The sequence below is a fragment of the Macrotis lagotis genome, chromosome 2 (genome assembly GCF_037893015.1).
Source record: "Macrotis lagotis isolate mMagLag1 chromosome 2, bilby.v1.9.chrom.fasta, whole genome shotgun sequence".
Taxonomy (NCBI): domain Eukaryota; kingdom Metazoa; phylum Chordata; class Mammalia; order Peramelemorphia; family Peramelidae; genus Macrotis; species Macrotis lagotis.
The window spans coordinates 196,923,401-196,940,494 of record NC_133659.1 but is presented as its reverse complement, the minus strand read 5'-3'; the positions used below and the strand labels follow the sequence as shown (position 1 = coordinate 196,940,494).

Genomic DNA, 17,094 nt, shown 5'->3' with positions numbered 1-17,094 from the left:
AGGCATTAATCCTAGTGACTCCCAGAGGGGACAGAGATGCTCTTGAGGAGAACAGAGAGTTGCCACCAGGGAAGTGTTTGGGTGGGTTTTTGGTCAGGACAAGTGGTCTTCATGGGTAGGCAATCCTTAGGCCCACTCTGTCTCTAGTTTGTAATAAGAGCTCACATTTAGATAACACCTTAAGGTTTGCAAAATACTTTTAGACACCTGGTTGGTATCTAAAGATGTCAGAGAATGTGGGGAGAGCCAAAGAGTCACCCAAAGAGATGAGGGCTAAGACCAGATATAAAATCCCATCTCTACTGGGGCAAATTACTCCCCCCCCCCAGGCCTTATTTTTCTCATCTGTAATAAGGAGGTAATTGGGCGAGTTGATCTCTAAAATTTCTTCCAAGTCCTAAATGTGAAAAGATTCAGTAACAGTCAATCAAGAGAATGAAAACTCAAAAGGAGGGGTGAGGTGGGGGTCACAAGTGGCAGGAGTTTATGATCAAGAAAGCAGCTGTGGAAGAAGAGGTCGAGTGGCAGAAGGAAAGGACAGACATTGTCCCAGGGACTGGATCACTGCAGCTGGGTTGCTGTAACACTTGTCAGGCCCTGACCTGGGCACTTAGCTTCTGTTAATATTACCTCACCTAAACAACACCTGTTCTTTTTCTTCCCCTTCTCCCATCCCTTCAAACAGGTGAGAACAGCCAGGAGTTCAGCCCCACCTTTTCAGAGAGAATTTTTATTGCTGGCTCAAAACAGTACAGGTAAGGAGTCAACTCCAGGGAGACTTTGCTGGCATCTTCTTTGCCTCCTGACTGAACCCGAGCAGTTCCCCTTGCCACTCCCCAAAGCATAGCTTCTAGAATCAGACCAAGCTCGCTGGCCCAGTTTTTCTCTTCACAAAATAAGTTTTTCAGATGCTTCCCACATCTCATGGACAGTGCTTCCATATCTTGCAAGATAGAGGCTTCTTTCTCCTTAGGCATTAATTTACTTTGTTTCCTTCCACCACTGATGCCTTTGTCATCAGGGAGAGTGTTGGGAAAAATCTCTGCTGACCCCTGCAATCTGGCCCTTAGAAGTGCTGCCCAAACTACCTGCCTGGTTTAGGAGAGAGGTTTAGGTTTATTCATGCAGTGCCCATCCTGTCTCCTCTAGGAAATGTTGGGTGGGATTTAAACATAAGGGAATCTGTCCACTGAGGTCAGAGTTCATAAAATCATGGATTTAGAATGGCCCTCACAAGTTACTCTCATTTGACAGAGTATCTTGTCCAAGTTCACCAAGCTTGAGCACAAGCCTCCTGACTCCCAAACTTGTACTCTTTGTGTCGTACCTCACAATTCACTGAGGGCATGCCATTCCTCCCAGAACTCCTCACTTACTCCCATCAGGGACAACATGAAAAACCCCAGCTAAGTTGACTAAAAAAAAAAATGCCCTTCCCCCACCTCATTTCTGGTCAGAAGTCATATACTGGGTTATCCAGGAAATCAGGAGTCATTAATCTTGAGAATTGGGAAATTGTTCTGAAGAACTGGACAAGTCTCCATCCCACTGAGACACGCCAAATGTCTTAATGATAACATTAGCTGACATTTCCAGAACACTTCAAGTTTGGCAAAGTGCCTTAAAAGCCACATAATAATCCTATAAGTTATTATCATTATCATCTCTACTATAAGTACAACATTCTTTACAATGTTTTACAATAGTTCTTGCTTACCATAAGACTTTTTCCTCCCCTTGGAGATCTTGGTGGTGGCCCTGCCCACTCTAAGACAACCCTAGTGGTTTCTGGGCCTGGAATCTCTTAAGCCAGGGGGACTTCAGTGCCTGGGGACTAACTCCTCACAGCTAGAGCAGCTTCAGAGCCAAGAGCAGAGGACCCCCAACTCAGGCAGCTAATGCATGGCAGCCAAAATGAACTATGTATATTTATTTGTGAGACTATTCAGAACCATCTCATAACTTAAAAGTGAAACTTGACTTTTGTTACTGAGCAAATCTGGAGGGGGGGGTTGTAGACAGAGTCATTATAATTGATGCTCCATTTTGAATGAATGATTCCAGATGGCAAATCTACCCGAGGCTGCCTTACCATTTCCCAGCCATTAAGATGAGTCTTGACTGGTTCATACAGCTGTGTGTATACAACTCTGCAGTATGAATGGCCTGAGAGGGGAAGTATAGGGGGAAGGGGGGGGGGGGTCCTCATCAGGTTGTGACTGGGGAGAGGGGGTGGGGAGGGGAGGAGGGGAGATAAGGACAGTGGAAGGGAAAAGTTGGGGCTGCTCTCTGCCCCAAAGGTAAAGATTTGGATAGTTTATTCACCAAATCAAATCAGTAAATAGTTTTGATTTGCATATTCAAGCCAACAGCATTTTATGATTAAGTGTCCAACCATGTTCTAAGCTGAAAGGTTACAAAGGAGTTAAAAAGACAATTCCTGCTTTCAGGGATTTCAGGATATAATGCAGGAGACAGTATGCAGACAACAGACAGCATGCTCTGTACTAGCTAGCTCTAATCAAAATACATTAGAGATAAACAACAGAGGGAAGGGCTTCAAAAGGTGGCCTTATAGCTACAATGCCAGGGAAGTATAAGATATGGTTCCTGCTCTAAATGAGGACTTAGAAATACAAATGCAGTTTGGGAGATGAAAAAATGACCATCAGCAAGGCAGCATATGGTAAGGGTCAAGTAAGGAGCAGAGAGAATACATGCTCTCAAAGTTCAGGGTCAGGAGAGCGAATTAGAGGTCTCAACCAGTCTCAAGAGGTTTGAGGAATTGATGCTCTGGTATTAATATGGAGCTACCCAAATCTTGTCAACAAATCTCACATTTCTCCAAGAAAGAGTTAGGGATAGGGAGGGGAGATCTTCAGATTTGCAAGATGTTTCTCTAAAATCCTTCAAGAAATGGCCAAATCAGACCTTTGTTGTGTCTGGAGTCCTCCCTCCCTGGTGCTTGGCCCCTCTCTGTTTCTCACCTGCTTATTCTTAACCATCCCTCACAGTGACCCCTTTGGATGAGTGGGCTACAAGGGATGGAGGGCAAAGAGGGGTTACTGGGAGGCACTTGCATATACCTTTTGAAGTAGAGCATCCCTTTCTTTGACAGCCGATCTGATAGTCTGGACCAAATCCCCAACAATGTAGCCCATGCAACAGAGGGGAAAATGACCCCTGCCTGTTGGAAGGCAAAGCGTCGAAACAAGGCTGGGAAGAAACGAAAGAAGAAAAATTCAAGTTCCAAGGTGCCAGGCCATAGGGGTGGACCCGTGGCCAGGCCTCTTCCCAAAACTCCTGAACAAGAAAGCTGCATGATCCCTGTGCAGGTGAGTGAACTTTGCCCTGAAGCTTGTAGTGCATGGCCTCTGCCAACATGTTGGGCCGGGGGAGGGGGTGCAGCATCAAGTGATGGTGCTTACTTGAGGCTCTGCTCTAATGCTCATGTTTTCCCACTAGGAGGATGAGTCCTCAGGCCCATATTTCAGCAATGTCCCTCAGTTCACCAGCCCTCCGAAGGAGATGCTACACAGCCCTTTGGTTTTTGAGAAAGTAGGAGCAGGCCTGCATTCAGCACTGAAAACCCACCCGCGGGCTGAACTCCATAAACTGATTAGCCCTGTGCAGTGTCTGAACCATGTGTGGAAGCTTCACCACCCCAAGGACTTCATCCCCCAACCAGACCTACTGCGCTCTTCCCCCTATAAAAGACTGCCCCATCCCTTCCCCTTCTCCCCAATTGTTCAAAAACCCAGACCCTTGGGGACCTTCTTTCTGGGCAACTTAACCCATGTAGATAGCCAGTGCCACTCATCTGGTCTGGAGACTCCCTACTCAAAGCACGGCACCTCTGAGAAGCTTTCCGTGGAGGAATATCTGGTGCATGCCCTGAAAGGGAGCGTGAGCGTGGGTGAGCCCAGGAACCTGACTAGCCTGGCCAAGACCTGGCAGGGAGGAGGGGCAGGTCACCAGAGGCCTGTCCCTGAGACAGAAGAGAATGAAGGTGTCCTACTCACTGAGGTAACCCCCCAAGAGCCTTCCCCAGGGCAGGGAAGGGACAGCTACTTAAGAGCTAGAACAAGAATCCCCACTAGGCAACATGGGGCTGGGGCTGGAAGGGACAGGAGCTTTAAATAATCTAAAAGCTCATTTCTAGATGCCTCTTGTGGAAGAAAATTTTTTTTTCCCTAATTGAAACTGAATTACCACAACTAGGATGTCAAAAATGATAAGCCAGCACTTCATTCATTCAGAATTATTCCTTGTTGGAGCCTGTTAGAATGTGTTTTTGACCCTATGTCAGTGAAAACCACTCTGGAGGCCAGGCCAGTTAGTCACCATCCTCAAGTGGTTTGACAATCTCATATTAATTTGGAGCCTTTTTCACTACCCTTTTTCTTTACAAACTACCTTACTAGAACAACTGGGTGGCTTCATTCACAAAATTCAAAAGCTCCAAAAAAGGGGAATCACTTCGGGGTGAAAACAACTCGGCATTTAACTTGCTGAGACTGGGTCAGAGACATTCAAGCTGAGGGAGCTTCACCAAAAATGAAAGCTTAGAGACTCTTTCAGCCCTTTGTCCATATATTATTCAAGACTTGGGTTTCTGGCCTTTTATTCTAGTATGTCTCTCCTTAGAAACTCAAACCAGTGGATTATGAGTACCAAGAAGAAGTTCACTGGACCAAGAGCCAAGACTGCCTGGGCAGAGGTTCCTTTGGTGAGGTGTACAGAATGGAAGACAAGCAGACAGGGTTTCAGTGTGCTGTCAAAAAGGTATGCAGGGGGCTCCTGAGAATAAGCAGGGTAACCAGTCACGCAGGACGCTGGGCAAACATCCAGCTGTTCCTTCCTTACTTTCTTTCAAGGACGACTACCAAGCAGCTCTGGGTCTAGCATGGAACAGAGCCCCACTGCCGGAGCTGTCTGCTTTGGTCAGGCTGAGAGGGAAGCACCCATTCTCCATTCTCCTATGACCCAGAGTAGGAACGTGTACATGCGTATATGCAGGGATAAAAATGCAGTGATCATCATGTTCATGTTTGAGGTTCTCCTGTGTGGATGACAAGAGTATTAGGTACTACACAGGCTGTAGTCAGTCAAACATCACTGTGGAACGGGACAGAATGAACATCCAGAAAGGGGTAATGTCAAAATGAGATGAACTGGAAGAAGAAAGAATTCCAGAATTTTTCAACTGAAAAGGACATGAGCAAAATATCTAGTCTAACCTTATTTTAAAGATGAGTAGAATATTGTTGCTAGGTGGAAAGATCACTACTTTGAAGTCTGAAGATCTGGGTTCAAGTCTCTGCCTGTAACCAATATGACTGACCTTCTTAGGCCACGGTGCCTGTCCAATGAGGGGGTTGGACTAGACAGCCCTTGAGGTCCCTTCTGACTCTACAGTCATGGTCATTTGGAATTGAAGACCAGAATAAGGAAGCACCTTTTCTAAGGTGAACAGATGGTGTCAAAGTCAGTCCTGAAACACCAACTTCTTAGTTATTTCTACCCCAATGTTGAGGTTTTTCCCAGTTTGGGGGTGGGTGGTACAGGGAGAGGACTAGGAACACAGACATGATTTCATCCATGTAGGGAACTTCTGGTGAGCTCAAGCCTATCCAGCCTTCCTGGACATTACTAACCCTCCCATATTACTAACCCCAGGAAAACTGCCTCATTCCTGACTCTCCATTTCTGGTCTCCATGCCTCTGCCATGGCCACCCCCCTGACCAGGCACTCACTCTCTCCTTCTGCTATCTTCTAAGAAGCCCTCTCTTCCTTTAAGATGCTGCTCACGGAGCGGCTAGGTGGCGTAGTGGATAAAGCACCGGCCCTGGAGTCAGGACTACCTGAGTTCAAATCCGGTCTCAGACACTTAATAATTACCTAGCTGTGTGGCCTTGGGCAAGCCACTTAACCCCGTTTGCCTTGCAAAAACCTAAAAGAAATTTAAAAAAATAAAATAAAATAAGATGTTGCTCAGCCCTCATCTGCGTGAAGCCTTCCCCAGTCCTTCCCAAATGATGATATCCTCCCACCAAGCAGGCCTGTGTTTAATTACTCTGTCTGTGTTTGTGTGTGTGTGTTTGTATTGTATTTACTGACTTTGTTAACACTGTATAGATTTCTATATATACCTACCCTGTCTCTCCCATTAAAATGTGAGTTCATTGTATGTACTTGCATCCCCAGAGCTTAAGGTAACACCTGGCCTGTGGTAGTCACCTAATACTTGTTGATTAATTGCCTTCAGGACATGTAGGGTACTGGTCTTCAGCTCATAGGTTTCTCAGGTTGCCTGGGCCACTAGGAACTGCAATGACTTACCAGTATAATCCTGAGGCAGCACTTTCCCTCCAGTCTTTGCCACTCCAGGGCCAGAAACTGCCCGCTGTGGCACAAGACATTTCCCTACAGTGAAGTTTCCAGAGTGCCCAAGTGATAGAGAATAAATAGTATTTCTTTTTCTCCTCCATATAATTAACTAGGCCCCAGATCTCTTGACTCGCTATCCAGGGTTTTATCTCTGATTATTATTATGAGGCTAGGCAGGGAAAAAAAAGAGAAAAGCCCAAGGCTATTAGCCCTGCTGCTATTGATTCTAGCTTGCCTTGTGCCTAGCCTTGTTCTTGCCCTACCTGCCAGATTCAGCTGTCCCCTTTTCTACCTTCTAGAATTGGGCACTACCTGGCTCCTCCTCTTGGTGACAGCTGAGGGATTTAGAGGCAGAAGTTAGCACAAGCTAATGGTGATAGAGGGTAAAATGAACTTAAAAAAATGAATACATCTTAGATTTAAAGACATAAGTTGACAGATCTAGAACAGATATAGAGTATTGTATTTGGGCTGAGTGAAAAACAGAAAACATCATTTGGTTTATAACATGTGTGTGGTTGCTATGACATTATAGATCTAATATCTAGACAGAAGAATATAGATCTAAAAATCTAAGCTGAAGAAGGGTGTGGTGTATTCTGATGGGCCACGTCCAGCCCTGGAATTTGGTGAGAAGGGGAGGAGGCATCATGTCACACTCATAGACTGTTAGAGCTGGAAAGGACCTCAGTGATCCTCTAAGGAGCAAAGGAACAGATATGTGTTTTCAGTACCCTTCCACTACCCCAGCTTCCATCTCCAGCCAGTGTATTTGGGGTTAAGCTGTCTTGTTGGAGAAGTGATAACAATCTTATTCCCTACCATGCTCCCCTCTCCTTTTAGGGGAAACTGACTCAACCATTAACCAAACCTGCAGAAAATGGCATTGGTTTCCTAACAACGCACTTCCATCCTCCCTCCCAGAGAGAAAGAAGCATAAAGGCTTCTCTAGCCTTCGTGGTCATCTTCCATCAGGGCTCTGGCTAAATGCCTTGACCTCTCCACTAAAGTTTGCCACTCGGTCATAAAAAAACACACTTATTCATTCTACCCAGCAGGGGGATGGGAAGTTTAAAATTTGTGAAGTATATTGAAAATGAATACTTAAGTACTGATTAAACTTCTCAGCTTCAGTTCTGAATTGTCTATAACAAGAACAGCAGTGGAGTAGAAAAACAGAATTTGACACCTCCAAAGACAATACAGATACATCAAATCAAAGCACATTCAGGCTTCCCAACACTAGATCATTTGCTGAAGACAGCCTGGACTGGCTGATCTCAGTGCTTCTCCACCCAGATCTTTTTAATTTTTAATTTAGTTCTGATGCCCAGAAGTAGCTTGCAAAGCAATTCACTAGACACCTCTCCTGTTCTTATTGCAGGACAGAAGAGGAGGCTAGCATACTTGGGTCCAGTAATGAGGAATAAGACATGTTTTCCTTACCCCCAAATGCCCCAAGAAGTTACCATAGGGCATGAACCTGGGAGGATCCAGGGTGAAAGCAGTATATTTAGGGTGTCAGAAAAACCAGGAAAGTGATGCTTCCTAGTTCCATGGGAGGAACTCAGAAGTGCAGATACCCAAGCACATGATGATACCAGCACTTGTTGGTTCTCCTTCTTCTGGAGCATTAGAGTCACTTATTCACCACATATGGCAAGTGCTTAGCATTGTTGAAAATTCTTGCATCAGTGGTCAGAATAACTTAGAGGTGTCAGAGAACCAGGACCTTTTTTAGATTTTTCACAAATTTGTAAAGGGTAGCTAGGTGGCACAGCAGATAGAATGCTGGACCTGGAGAAAGGAAGACCTAAGTTCAAATCTGAACTGATACTCTCAGTCATGACTCTTTATCAAGTTACTTAACCCTGGTTTGTGCCCCATTTTCCTCAATTGTAAAATAAACAGGAAGAGAAAATGGCAAACCACTCTAGTACCTCTGCCAAGAAAATCTAAATGGTATCACAAAGAGTGAGACAACTGAATAACAAACAATGGGGGGGGTCATTTTGTTTTTCCAATTGATGTTCTATTTTTCCAATTACAGGTTATTAAAATTTTTCAGTCATTCATATGCATCTGCTAATTTATAAGTTATATAATTTCTTTCCACCATCCTTTCCCACCCCCCTCCCCAGCATACATATATATTTGTGTTTAACATGTTTACAAATTAGTCATTTTTTTTGAATGAGGAATTAGGGCTAAAGGAGAAGAAAGAAAACCATGAGATAGGAAGGAAAAACATAAGAGAAATTTTTTGAAAAGTGAACTTGGTATTCATTGAGGTTCTGTAGTTTTGTTTTGTTTTGTTTTTCTTCCTCTGGATGTAAATAGCATTGTCTATAACAGGTCTCCCAGGATTATCCTAGCTCAATAAACTGCTGAGAGCTGCTGCATCCATTAAGGCTGATAACTCACAATGTTCTTATTATTGTATACAGTATACTGCTCCTTTTGCTTAGCATCAGTTCCTGTAATCCGTTCTATGCTTCTCTAGAGTCCAACCATTCATGTTTTCTTATAGAACAATAACCCTCCATAACAATCACATAGCATAACTTGTTCAGTCATTCCTCAATTGATAGACATCCCCTCAATTTCTTTGCCACTACAAAAAGTACTGCTATGAGTATTTTGGAACATGTGGGATTTTTCCCATTTTTTTATGCTTTCTTCAGGATATAGACCTAGTATTGGTATTGCTGGTATTGATCAGTTTTATTATTCTTTGGGCATAGTTCCTTTTTGTTCTCTAGAATGGTTGGATCAATTCACAACTCCACCAATAGCGTATTAACCCAATCCTCCCACAACCTGTCAAACCATGATCATTTTTCTTTTTCAACAAACAAATTTTTATTGTGAGACCTTAGATAACTCATTTCATCATGCCATAGGCTCAGTGTAAGCCCCTTGAGAGCAGAGAATCTCTGACTTGCTTTGTCTGGTGTCCAGCACAACCCCTTGCATACATAAACATTCATAGCTCCATGAAGTCTGAAACATTGCATGGTTAAGTTAGGTTATACCTGCACATGTTTTGAAATATTAAAAACACCTTTCAAGTTTGCATTTTTCATAGTGATGAGAGATTCTCATTCCACTGCCAGTTGGATTTTAGAGGTAGGAAGGCTAATAAATTTTTTCAAAAAAATTTTTGAGCAAGTTCTCAAACCATTTTACTCAGCTGTCCACTACCCTGTTTATAAGTAGAAAAGTTACATTTTCCTTGAAGAGGCAACACATCCAAAGTTTCCCATACAATCAAAGCTTCGGGCAGCTGGGGGATAAAGCACCGGCCACGGAGTCAGGAGTACCTGGGTTCAAATCCAACCTTAGACACTTAATAATTACCTAGCTGTGTGGCCTTGGACAAGCCACTTAACTTCATTTGCCTTGCAAAAACCTAAAAAAAAAAAAAATCAAAGCTTCTATTGTGCTAGATTAGTGGTTCCAGGAACAATGACCCTGCTCCACTAAATCACAAAGAAACCAATGTGAGCCCTGTTGTAGATCCTTTGGGGGCCCTTGGGGGAGGGGAGTCCTGCTACACTGGCGCCCTCTGCTGGGCTTAACAGATCATCAAGAACCAGAGGATGGCTTCTATTTGGACAGGGGAAGGACTGGCGGTATAGGTTTCTTTTAATAAAGTCAGAAGCACAAGTGACTAAGGAACTCTGACCAGTGGTCTGAATAGAAACCCAGATTGTATAAGAATCCAAATGCCAGTAGGCTGAATTTATAGGTGCTGCCATCAAATTAAATAGAACCTTGTGACCCCCTACTGTCACTCTTTTCCCTTCCACCCATCCCAGGTGAAGAGGAAGCCTTTTTAGTTTTTCTCAGATATACTTGGTCCTTATCAAACTACCAAAAGACTGGATATTGAGTAAATGCAATAACATACTGATCCAGCAAGCTTCACAGACAATGCTGAGATAATGGAGGTAGTTAAGTGCACTACAAATGTGGATAGCCAGTTTTGGGGAAAGTTCAGTAAAACAAAATGTACCTAACAATAAAACCTTGACTGTGATTGAGTCATGAATAGCTTACAAAATACTCTATGCTCTTGTAGTGCCTCAGGATTATCATCATAAACAATTAGCATTGTCCTAGAAAGGGAAAGAAATTTCTGACTGAAAGGATGCCAAAGACCACCTCTAGAAGATGGAAGTTCCCAACTGACCTTTGTCTCCCCCTTCTGGTTCCTTTCAGGTGCATGTTGGAGTTTTTCGTGCAGAGGAGTTAACAGCATGCGCTGGACTGACATCACCTAGCTTTGTCCCTTTGTATGGTGCTGTGAAGGAAGGTCCTTGGATCAATATCTTCATGGAGCTGATGGAAGGTAGGAAACAGTGGCTGAGGTCCTTCCTCTTTGCTTCTAGGTGAGGACTTCTCTCCGTTCCCTCAGTATTTTGTTGCTCCCTCAGTATTTTGTTGAGTTGTCTCTCCCTACCTCTGATGATTGCTTTGATTAGCTCCTGGTTATTGTCTCTCTACCTAGACACTCTCCTTGACCAGCTGCTAAGACTATAATTGATTAGCAGGGAAGTCCTAGAGAAAAGCATCACAATCACAATCTTAAGACTAGACTTAGGGGTGTCTAGGTGGTGCAATGGATAGAGTACCAACCCTGGAGTCAGGAGGATCTGAGTTCAAATGTGGTCTCAGATAATAATAATAATAATAATAATAATAATAATAATAACCTAGCTGTGTGATCTTGGGCACATTACTTAGCCCCATGCCTGGGGGGGAAAAAGAAAGGAAGGAAGGAAAGAGAGAGAGAGAGAGAGAGAAAGAGAGAGAGAGAGAGAGAGAGAGAGAAAGAAAGACTAGACTAACTTTTTTTCCTCTTAGGTGGTTCACTGAGCCAGCTGATAAAGCAGAAAGGCTGCCTTCCAGAAGACCGAGCCCTTTATTACTTAGGGCAAGCCTTAGAAGGGCTAGAATATCTTCATACCCAAAGGATTCTGCATGGAGATGTGAAAGGTGATACAATCCTATCATCCTGACCTGGTGCTACCTGTACTCACAGGACCTTGGGCCAGAAGTTGTTGGATGATTAGAGTCTTCCTATTCTTTTCTTCCTTCCCAATAATCTTCTAGTCCTAAGGTTCTTAACCCAGGGTCTGTCAACTTGTTTTATTTTTTAAAAATATTTTTATAACTATTTCATATAATTTGTTCCCTTTGAAACCCTATGCATGTTAGTTGATGCATTTAAAAACATTATTCTGAGAAGAAATTTATAGGTTTCACTAGACTTCCAAAGGGACTGTGACAATCAATCAGTATTTTTTAATTATTTCCTATGTGTCAGGTCCTGTACTCGGTGTTGGGGATAAAAGAGGCAAAAGACAGAACCTACCTTAAGGAAGCTTATACTCTAATAGGGTGGACAACATTCAGATAACTATATATAAAGCAAAAGAATGAATAGGAAATAATGAACAGTTCTAAAATTATTGACCCCCACCAAAAGTTAATAACTTGCTCTCTAGTCAAAGGGAAAATATTTTTTCAGTGCTCTTGAAGCAGTTTTATTGGAGAACTGATTTGGAATTCTGGATTTTGTGCCATCAAAAGGGTATCTTGGGCACCCTTTTCTCCTTCCTTCCCTGCAGGCCAGCCTTGGTCAAAGGTCATGCCTTAATGAACGCACCTCCTGCACTGGAGAGAATTAAAGTCCAGAATGGAATAAATGACAGAATTAACAGATCTTTGGAAGAGAACTTTATAGAGTTTGAGTCCAATTCCAGTCTGAGCTGTAACCTTCTCCCTTTATTAATAATGAAATTAATTAGAAAAATCCACAGCTACTCTGTGTTAGCCAGAATGTGAATTCATTTAGGACCAGACCGGGCTAAACTGGGGTGAGGATCACTCCCCTCTGTGATCCTCATCTTCTTCCTCTGGACTCCCAACAGCTGACAATGTTCTCTTGTCTGGTGATGGCAGCCGGGCGCTCCTCTGTGATTTTGGCCATTCCACCAGCTTGCAGCCTGATGGCTTGGGAAAATCCTTTCTTACAGGTAAGACCTGTTTCCCAGATTCAGTATCTCAGGCCTCTTGGATTCACCCCACTTTTGTGAGTTAGTTGAGTTATCAAAACTATGATTTTTGGACTGACATGCTTGAAGATATCTTTTTGTTCATTCATACCCTAAATTTTAAAATATATTAATTTTTGACTGAAAAAACTGTTAACCATTGATCTTTTCTTATTCAGAAAGACATGTTAGGGATTCTAAGTATAAAATTATTTTCATTGTCTGACTCCCACATAGACCTACACTTTTATAAAGCACATTAAAGATAAAGCTTAGTGCGGAGATCAAGGACTGTTATAGACACAATTTCACCAATCCCTAGAATAGACTATACTAATCTGTCAATAACAGATGATACTAATTTGGTTATCAACTATGGATTTTATTTGGAAGACTTGAGGGAGCCATGAAAGAGTAGTGGATGGTTATTCCCCAACCTCCTTCTTGATGAAATTCCAAGAAAAGTTTTTACCCTTGTCTTTCCAGGGGACTACATCCCTGGGACAGAGACCCACATGGCTCCAGAAGTGGTGATGGGCAAACGCTGTGACTCAAAGGTAGACATTTGGAGCAGCTGCTGCATGATGCTGCACATGCTTAATGGGTGTCACCCATGGACCCAGTACTATAGCCGGCCCCTCTGCCTCAAGGTGAGTGATGAAACTATATCCAGGAGCTTCCTGACTGGGCCAGAGATTGCCCCACAACCATGCCCATATGCCCTGATGAGCTCAAGTCCAGAGGACAGTCTCCTGTTGCCTGACCCTTGCTATTCCTAACATTCCCACCTAACACCCTATTGGTAAAGAGTGCCTGGGTCAAACAATTGCTTGTATCTTTAAGGTCTCAGGGTAGAGCCTAATTCTTTTTTTAATATAAATTCATTTTTCCAACTACATGCAAAAATAGTTTTCAACATTTATTTTTCTCCTTTTCTCCCTTCCCTCTCCCCAAGACAGCAAGTAATCTGATGTTATACATGTACAATCATATTAAACATATTTTTATATTAGTCATGTTGTGAAAGAAGACTCAAAACAAAAGAATAAAACAAATTTTCAACATCGAAAATAGTGTGCTTTGATCTGTATATGGATGTTATTTTCCATCATGAGTCCTTTAAAATTGTTTTTGATAATTGTGCTGCTGAGGAGAGCTAAATCCATCATAGTTGATCATTTCATGATGTTGCTGTTAATGTGTACAGTGTTTTCCTGGTTCTGCTCACTTCATTCAGCATCAGTTCATAAAAGTCTTTCCAGGCTTTTCTGCAGTCCGACTGCTCATTATTTCTTACAGAGCAATAGTATTCCATCACATTCATGTACCACAATTTGTTCACCTGATGGGCATCCTCTCAGTTTCCAATTCTTAGCCACCACATTCTTAGTTATAAATCGTTTTTAATATGTGAGTTCTTCCCCCCCCTTTTTTTTTAAATCTCTTTGGGATATAGACCTAATAGTGGTATTGCTGGATCAGAGGTAGGCACAGGTTTTTTCCCAAATTGTAGAGTCCAAGTCTTGACATTTTGAAGAAGAGAATACAGAAAGAGGATTTATAACTCCAGGCAAAGGCACTCACTTTTCTTTCTGAATTTCACAGATTGCCAATGAGCCAGCACCTGTGAGAGAAATTCCTCCCTCTTGTAGCCTTCTCACTGTTCAGGCCATCCAGGAGGGACTGGAGAAGGAGCCTGGGCATCGAGCATCTGCCACAGAACTGAGGAGAAAGATCTGTCTGGCACTGCAGCATGGTAAGGAACCTAATACTTCTTTTCCAACTGGGCTGTTCTCTCCCCAAGCCAGGAGGCCCCTGATATCCATTTGACAAAATAGCTAGGATTCCTAAACTGTGTCCACAAATTCAGCATCCTACAAACCCACCCCTCCAGGGAGTACTAACTGGGTGTAGGGGAGCTTTGGGAGCAAAGGAAAACTAGTTTACACTTGGAGTCTAAAACTGTGTCTCTGAATTGCTTCCCTTGCAAGGATATTTTCTTTCCTAGTCCCAAGTTTCAGAATCTTCTCTTTGTTTATAACCAAGATCTTCTCCCTGATTTGTTTTTCACTTAATCATATAGTTAACCAATATTAAATGTAGAATAAAAGAAATATATTGTAATCACTCTCATATAGATATGTTTCTCCGAAGCAGCCCCCAAATGCTGGAAACTATCCCTATTCCCTTCATGAGATTTTTGTCTCTTCATCGGCCTGTTCACTAGCTCACTTATTATAAAAGTCATAGTGATGTCCCATTTTCCAGGCACCTTAGGACCCATAGAAAAGTAGACATGGTACAAACAGTATCTGTCCCTCTGAAATGTTTCACCTACATAACCTTTGTGTTTTATAGTGGGAGGTTTGAAAAGTCCTTGGAGAGGACAGTATAAAGAACCAAGACGGTTCCCTTCAAACAAAGAGAATAGTCTAGAAACATTGGAATCCTTGTCTTTGCCAAGTGGACCTATACCAGAGGCTCCAGGGCCTGGGTTAGCCACTGAGGCATTGGGTTTGACCACCAAACTTAAGCCACCTTTTCCACCGGAGCCACCGGAGCGAAATAAGTTGTTGCCCCTGAGGCTGAGCCAAGAGGAGTCTGGGACCTGGGAGCCTCTGCCCCTTTCTTCCCTGGGCCACATCCCTGCCAAGAGCTTCAGTTCAGGGGAGCGAAAATCAACCACTTCAGATGAGGAGCTTCAGCAACTTGAGATAGGTAAGGAGCTTCTCTGGAGACAAGCCCTGCATGGTCCCTGAGAGCCCCTGGTTCTGGAAAGCCCCGCTCTTCTTCTCCACCTCATGTTCTGCGCTGTTCAGCTGCCTCCCTGCTCTGGGCCTCGGGGGTGGGGGAGGCGGCCTACTGCTGGTGTTTTATATCTTGTCCTGATTTTCCTTACAGAATTATTTCTGAACAGCTTGTCTCAGCCATATTCCCTGGAGGAACAGGAGCAAATGCTCTCATGTCTCAGCATCGATAGCCTCTCCCTATCTGATGCTGGTGAGAAGGTAAATAACTCAATTTCCTGAGGATGGCTCTGGGGGCACAAGCCCTGTCCTGGTCCTGAGGACCATGACAGGCAGAGTTTGAATTCACTCAGCCACAGGGGTGATGATTTCCCAGGCCTTGTTTCTGGGGATGACTTTGCCCATAGCACAGTCTGTATCTCCCCAGGATGGGTTTATATTAGAGAACTAGGCTGTTGATCCTTATAGGGACTGGTGAATGGCCTTGCTTGAGCAGAAGAAAAAGCAAGCAGATTCCCTTGCCTGTTCTACCATTTTTTCCTTTAGTAATCAGAGAACAGCATCTCATAGACTGTTTTAAGGGAGAAGACAATCCAGCTTCAAGTGATTTAGAAGTGGACCTAAGTAACCCCAGGACATGGCAGAATTAATTTTGTTGACCCTAATTCAATTGATTTGTTTTCCCTTGATGTCAGGCCCTCCATGAGCCTCCTTTCAAATATCTGAAAGTTGTAAGAATGTCAACCTGGACCGATGATCCTATCTGGAATCTTAAGTGTTTCTTTTCCCCAAAATGTGACAGATCATGAATTAGCCTCAGCCCTGGGTTGGAGTTGCAAGATAGGGAATAAGCAGCCTGACTTTTTCCCTTTTGATTGCAGAACCTGTCCAAGGTTTCTCAGAGCTTACGAGAGAACTTCAGCTCTGGAATCCACTCATGGAACAGTCAAGCAGATGGGCAGAGTTTCAGCTGGAACAACCTCCTCGGACGCAGTCGGCACACAGACATGCCCAGCTATTTCAATGGTAGGATCATTTGCCCATCTAGCATGGGCTTCCCTGGCCGTGTAGCCATAGAACAGCTTTGATTTTCAAAAGAATATTAAATTGTTCATTTTTTCCAGACCAGGAGGAATTTTTAAAACTTGACTCACCTATTCAACAAATAGGGTACTGGACAAAAGCCCTTCTCCATCTATGGCTTTTTTCCAACATGGCAGTATTTTCTGAATTCTGGGTTTTTTTAGGTAATAGGAAGGACCCTATCAGACTTAGATAAGCAGACAGTGTCTTCTACTCTAGATGGGAACCAAAAGAAGAAAAATGATCATTTTATCAGCTGAATAGGAAAAGGAGAAAATGGGCCCCTTGAGACGTGTCAACCAAAATTCAGTAATTCCCCTGTGGCTGCCTTAATCCAGAACACCCTGTCGTTGTTCCTTAGCCCTGGAGTTCTCAATATGATGATGCCAAACCACAGGAGAAGGGAGGAGGGGCAAGAGAAAAATGACCTTCTTTTGAAACTTGACTCACAATCCCAGTTTTGTTGCTTTGCAAATACTCAGAAACTCCTATTAGCATATAAAAAATTTCCCCAGCCCTTCCAAGGTACTAGTGCTATACTGATGATGCATTGAATACAGGATATCAGTGGTCAAATAAGTCTCCAGTGCAATGTATTTTTAAGTTCTTAGTTGCCCACAAACTGAGAAATAGCCATTGTTGGGGGGGGGTGTAAAAACATCCATGCTGCTGTCCCACATCAAAATTGGGATGTGTTTCTATGTCCAATGACACCCTAAAAGTTAGTTATGGTATCACCCTTCACATTTGATAGCCATATATCAGCAAAAACTTAAGCATTATCTCCTCAGTTTTCTTTCATGGCAAAAAG

General features: G+C 43.2%; 1 protein-coding gene across 1 annotated transcript in view; it reads left to right on the top strand.

Annotated features, from left to right (window-relative positions):
- The window catches only part of MAP3K14 (mitogen-activated protein kinase kinase kinase 14), a 47,848-nt gene that overhangs the window by 26,115 nt on the left and 4,639 nt on the right, over positions 1-17,094 (top strand). The window contains exons 3-14 of the mRNA XM_074224374.1: positions 686-755; positions 3,119-3,335; positions 3,466-4,026; positions 4,648-4,785; positions 10,616-10,745; positions 11,261-11,392; positions 12,331-12,435; positions 12,940-13,103; positions 14,059-14,209; positions 14,812-15,171; positions 15,355-15,461; positions 16,082-16,226. Of these exons, the coding sequence (XP_074080475.1) occupies positions 686-755; positions 3,119-3,335; positions 3,466-4,026; positions 4,648-4,785; positions 10,616-10,745; positions 11,261-11,392; positions 12,331-12,435; positions 12,940-13,103; positions 14,059-14,209; positions 14,812-15,171; positions 15,355-15,461; positions 16,082-16,226 (2,280 nt within the window). The remainder of the gene's footprint in view (positions 1-685; positions 756-3,118; positions 3,336-3,465; positions 4,027-4,647; positions 4,786-10,615; positions 10,746-11,260; positions 11,393-12,330; positions 12,436-12,939; positions 13,104-14,058; positions 14,210-14,811; positions 15,172-15,354; positions 15,462-16,081; positions 16,227-17,094) is intronic.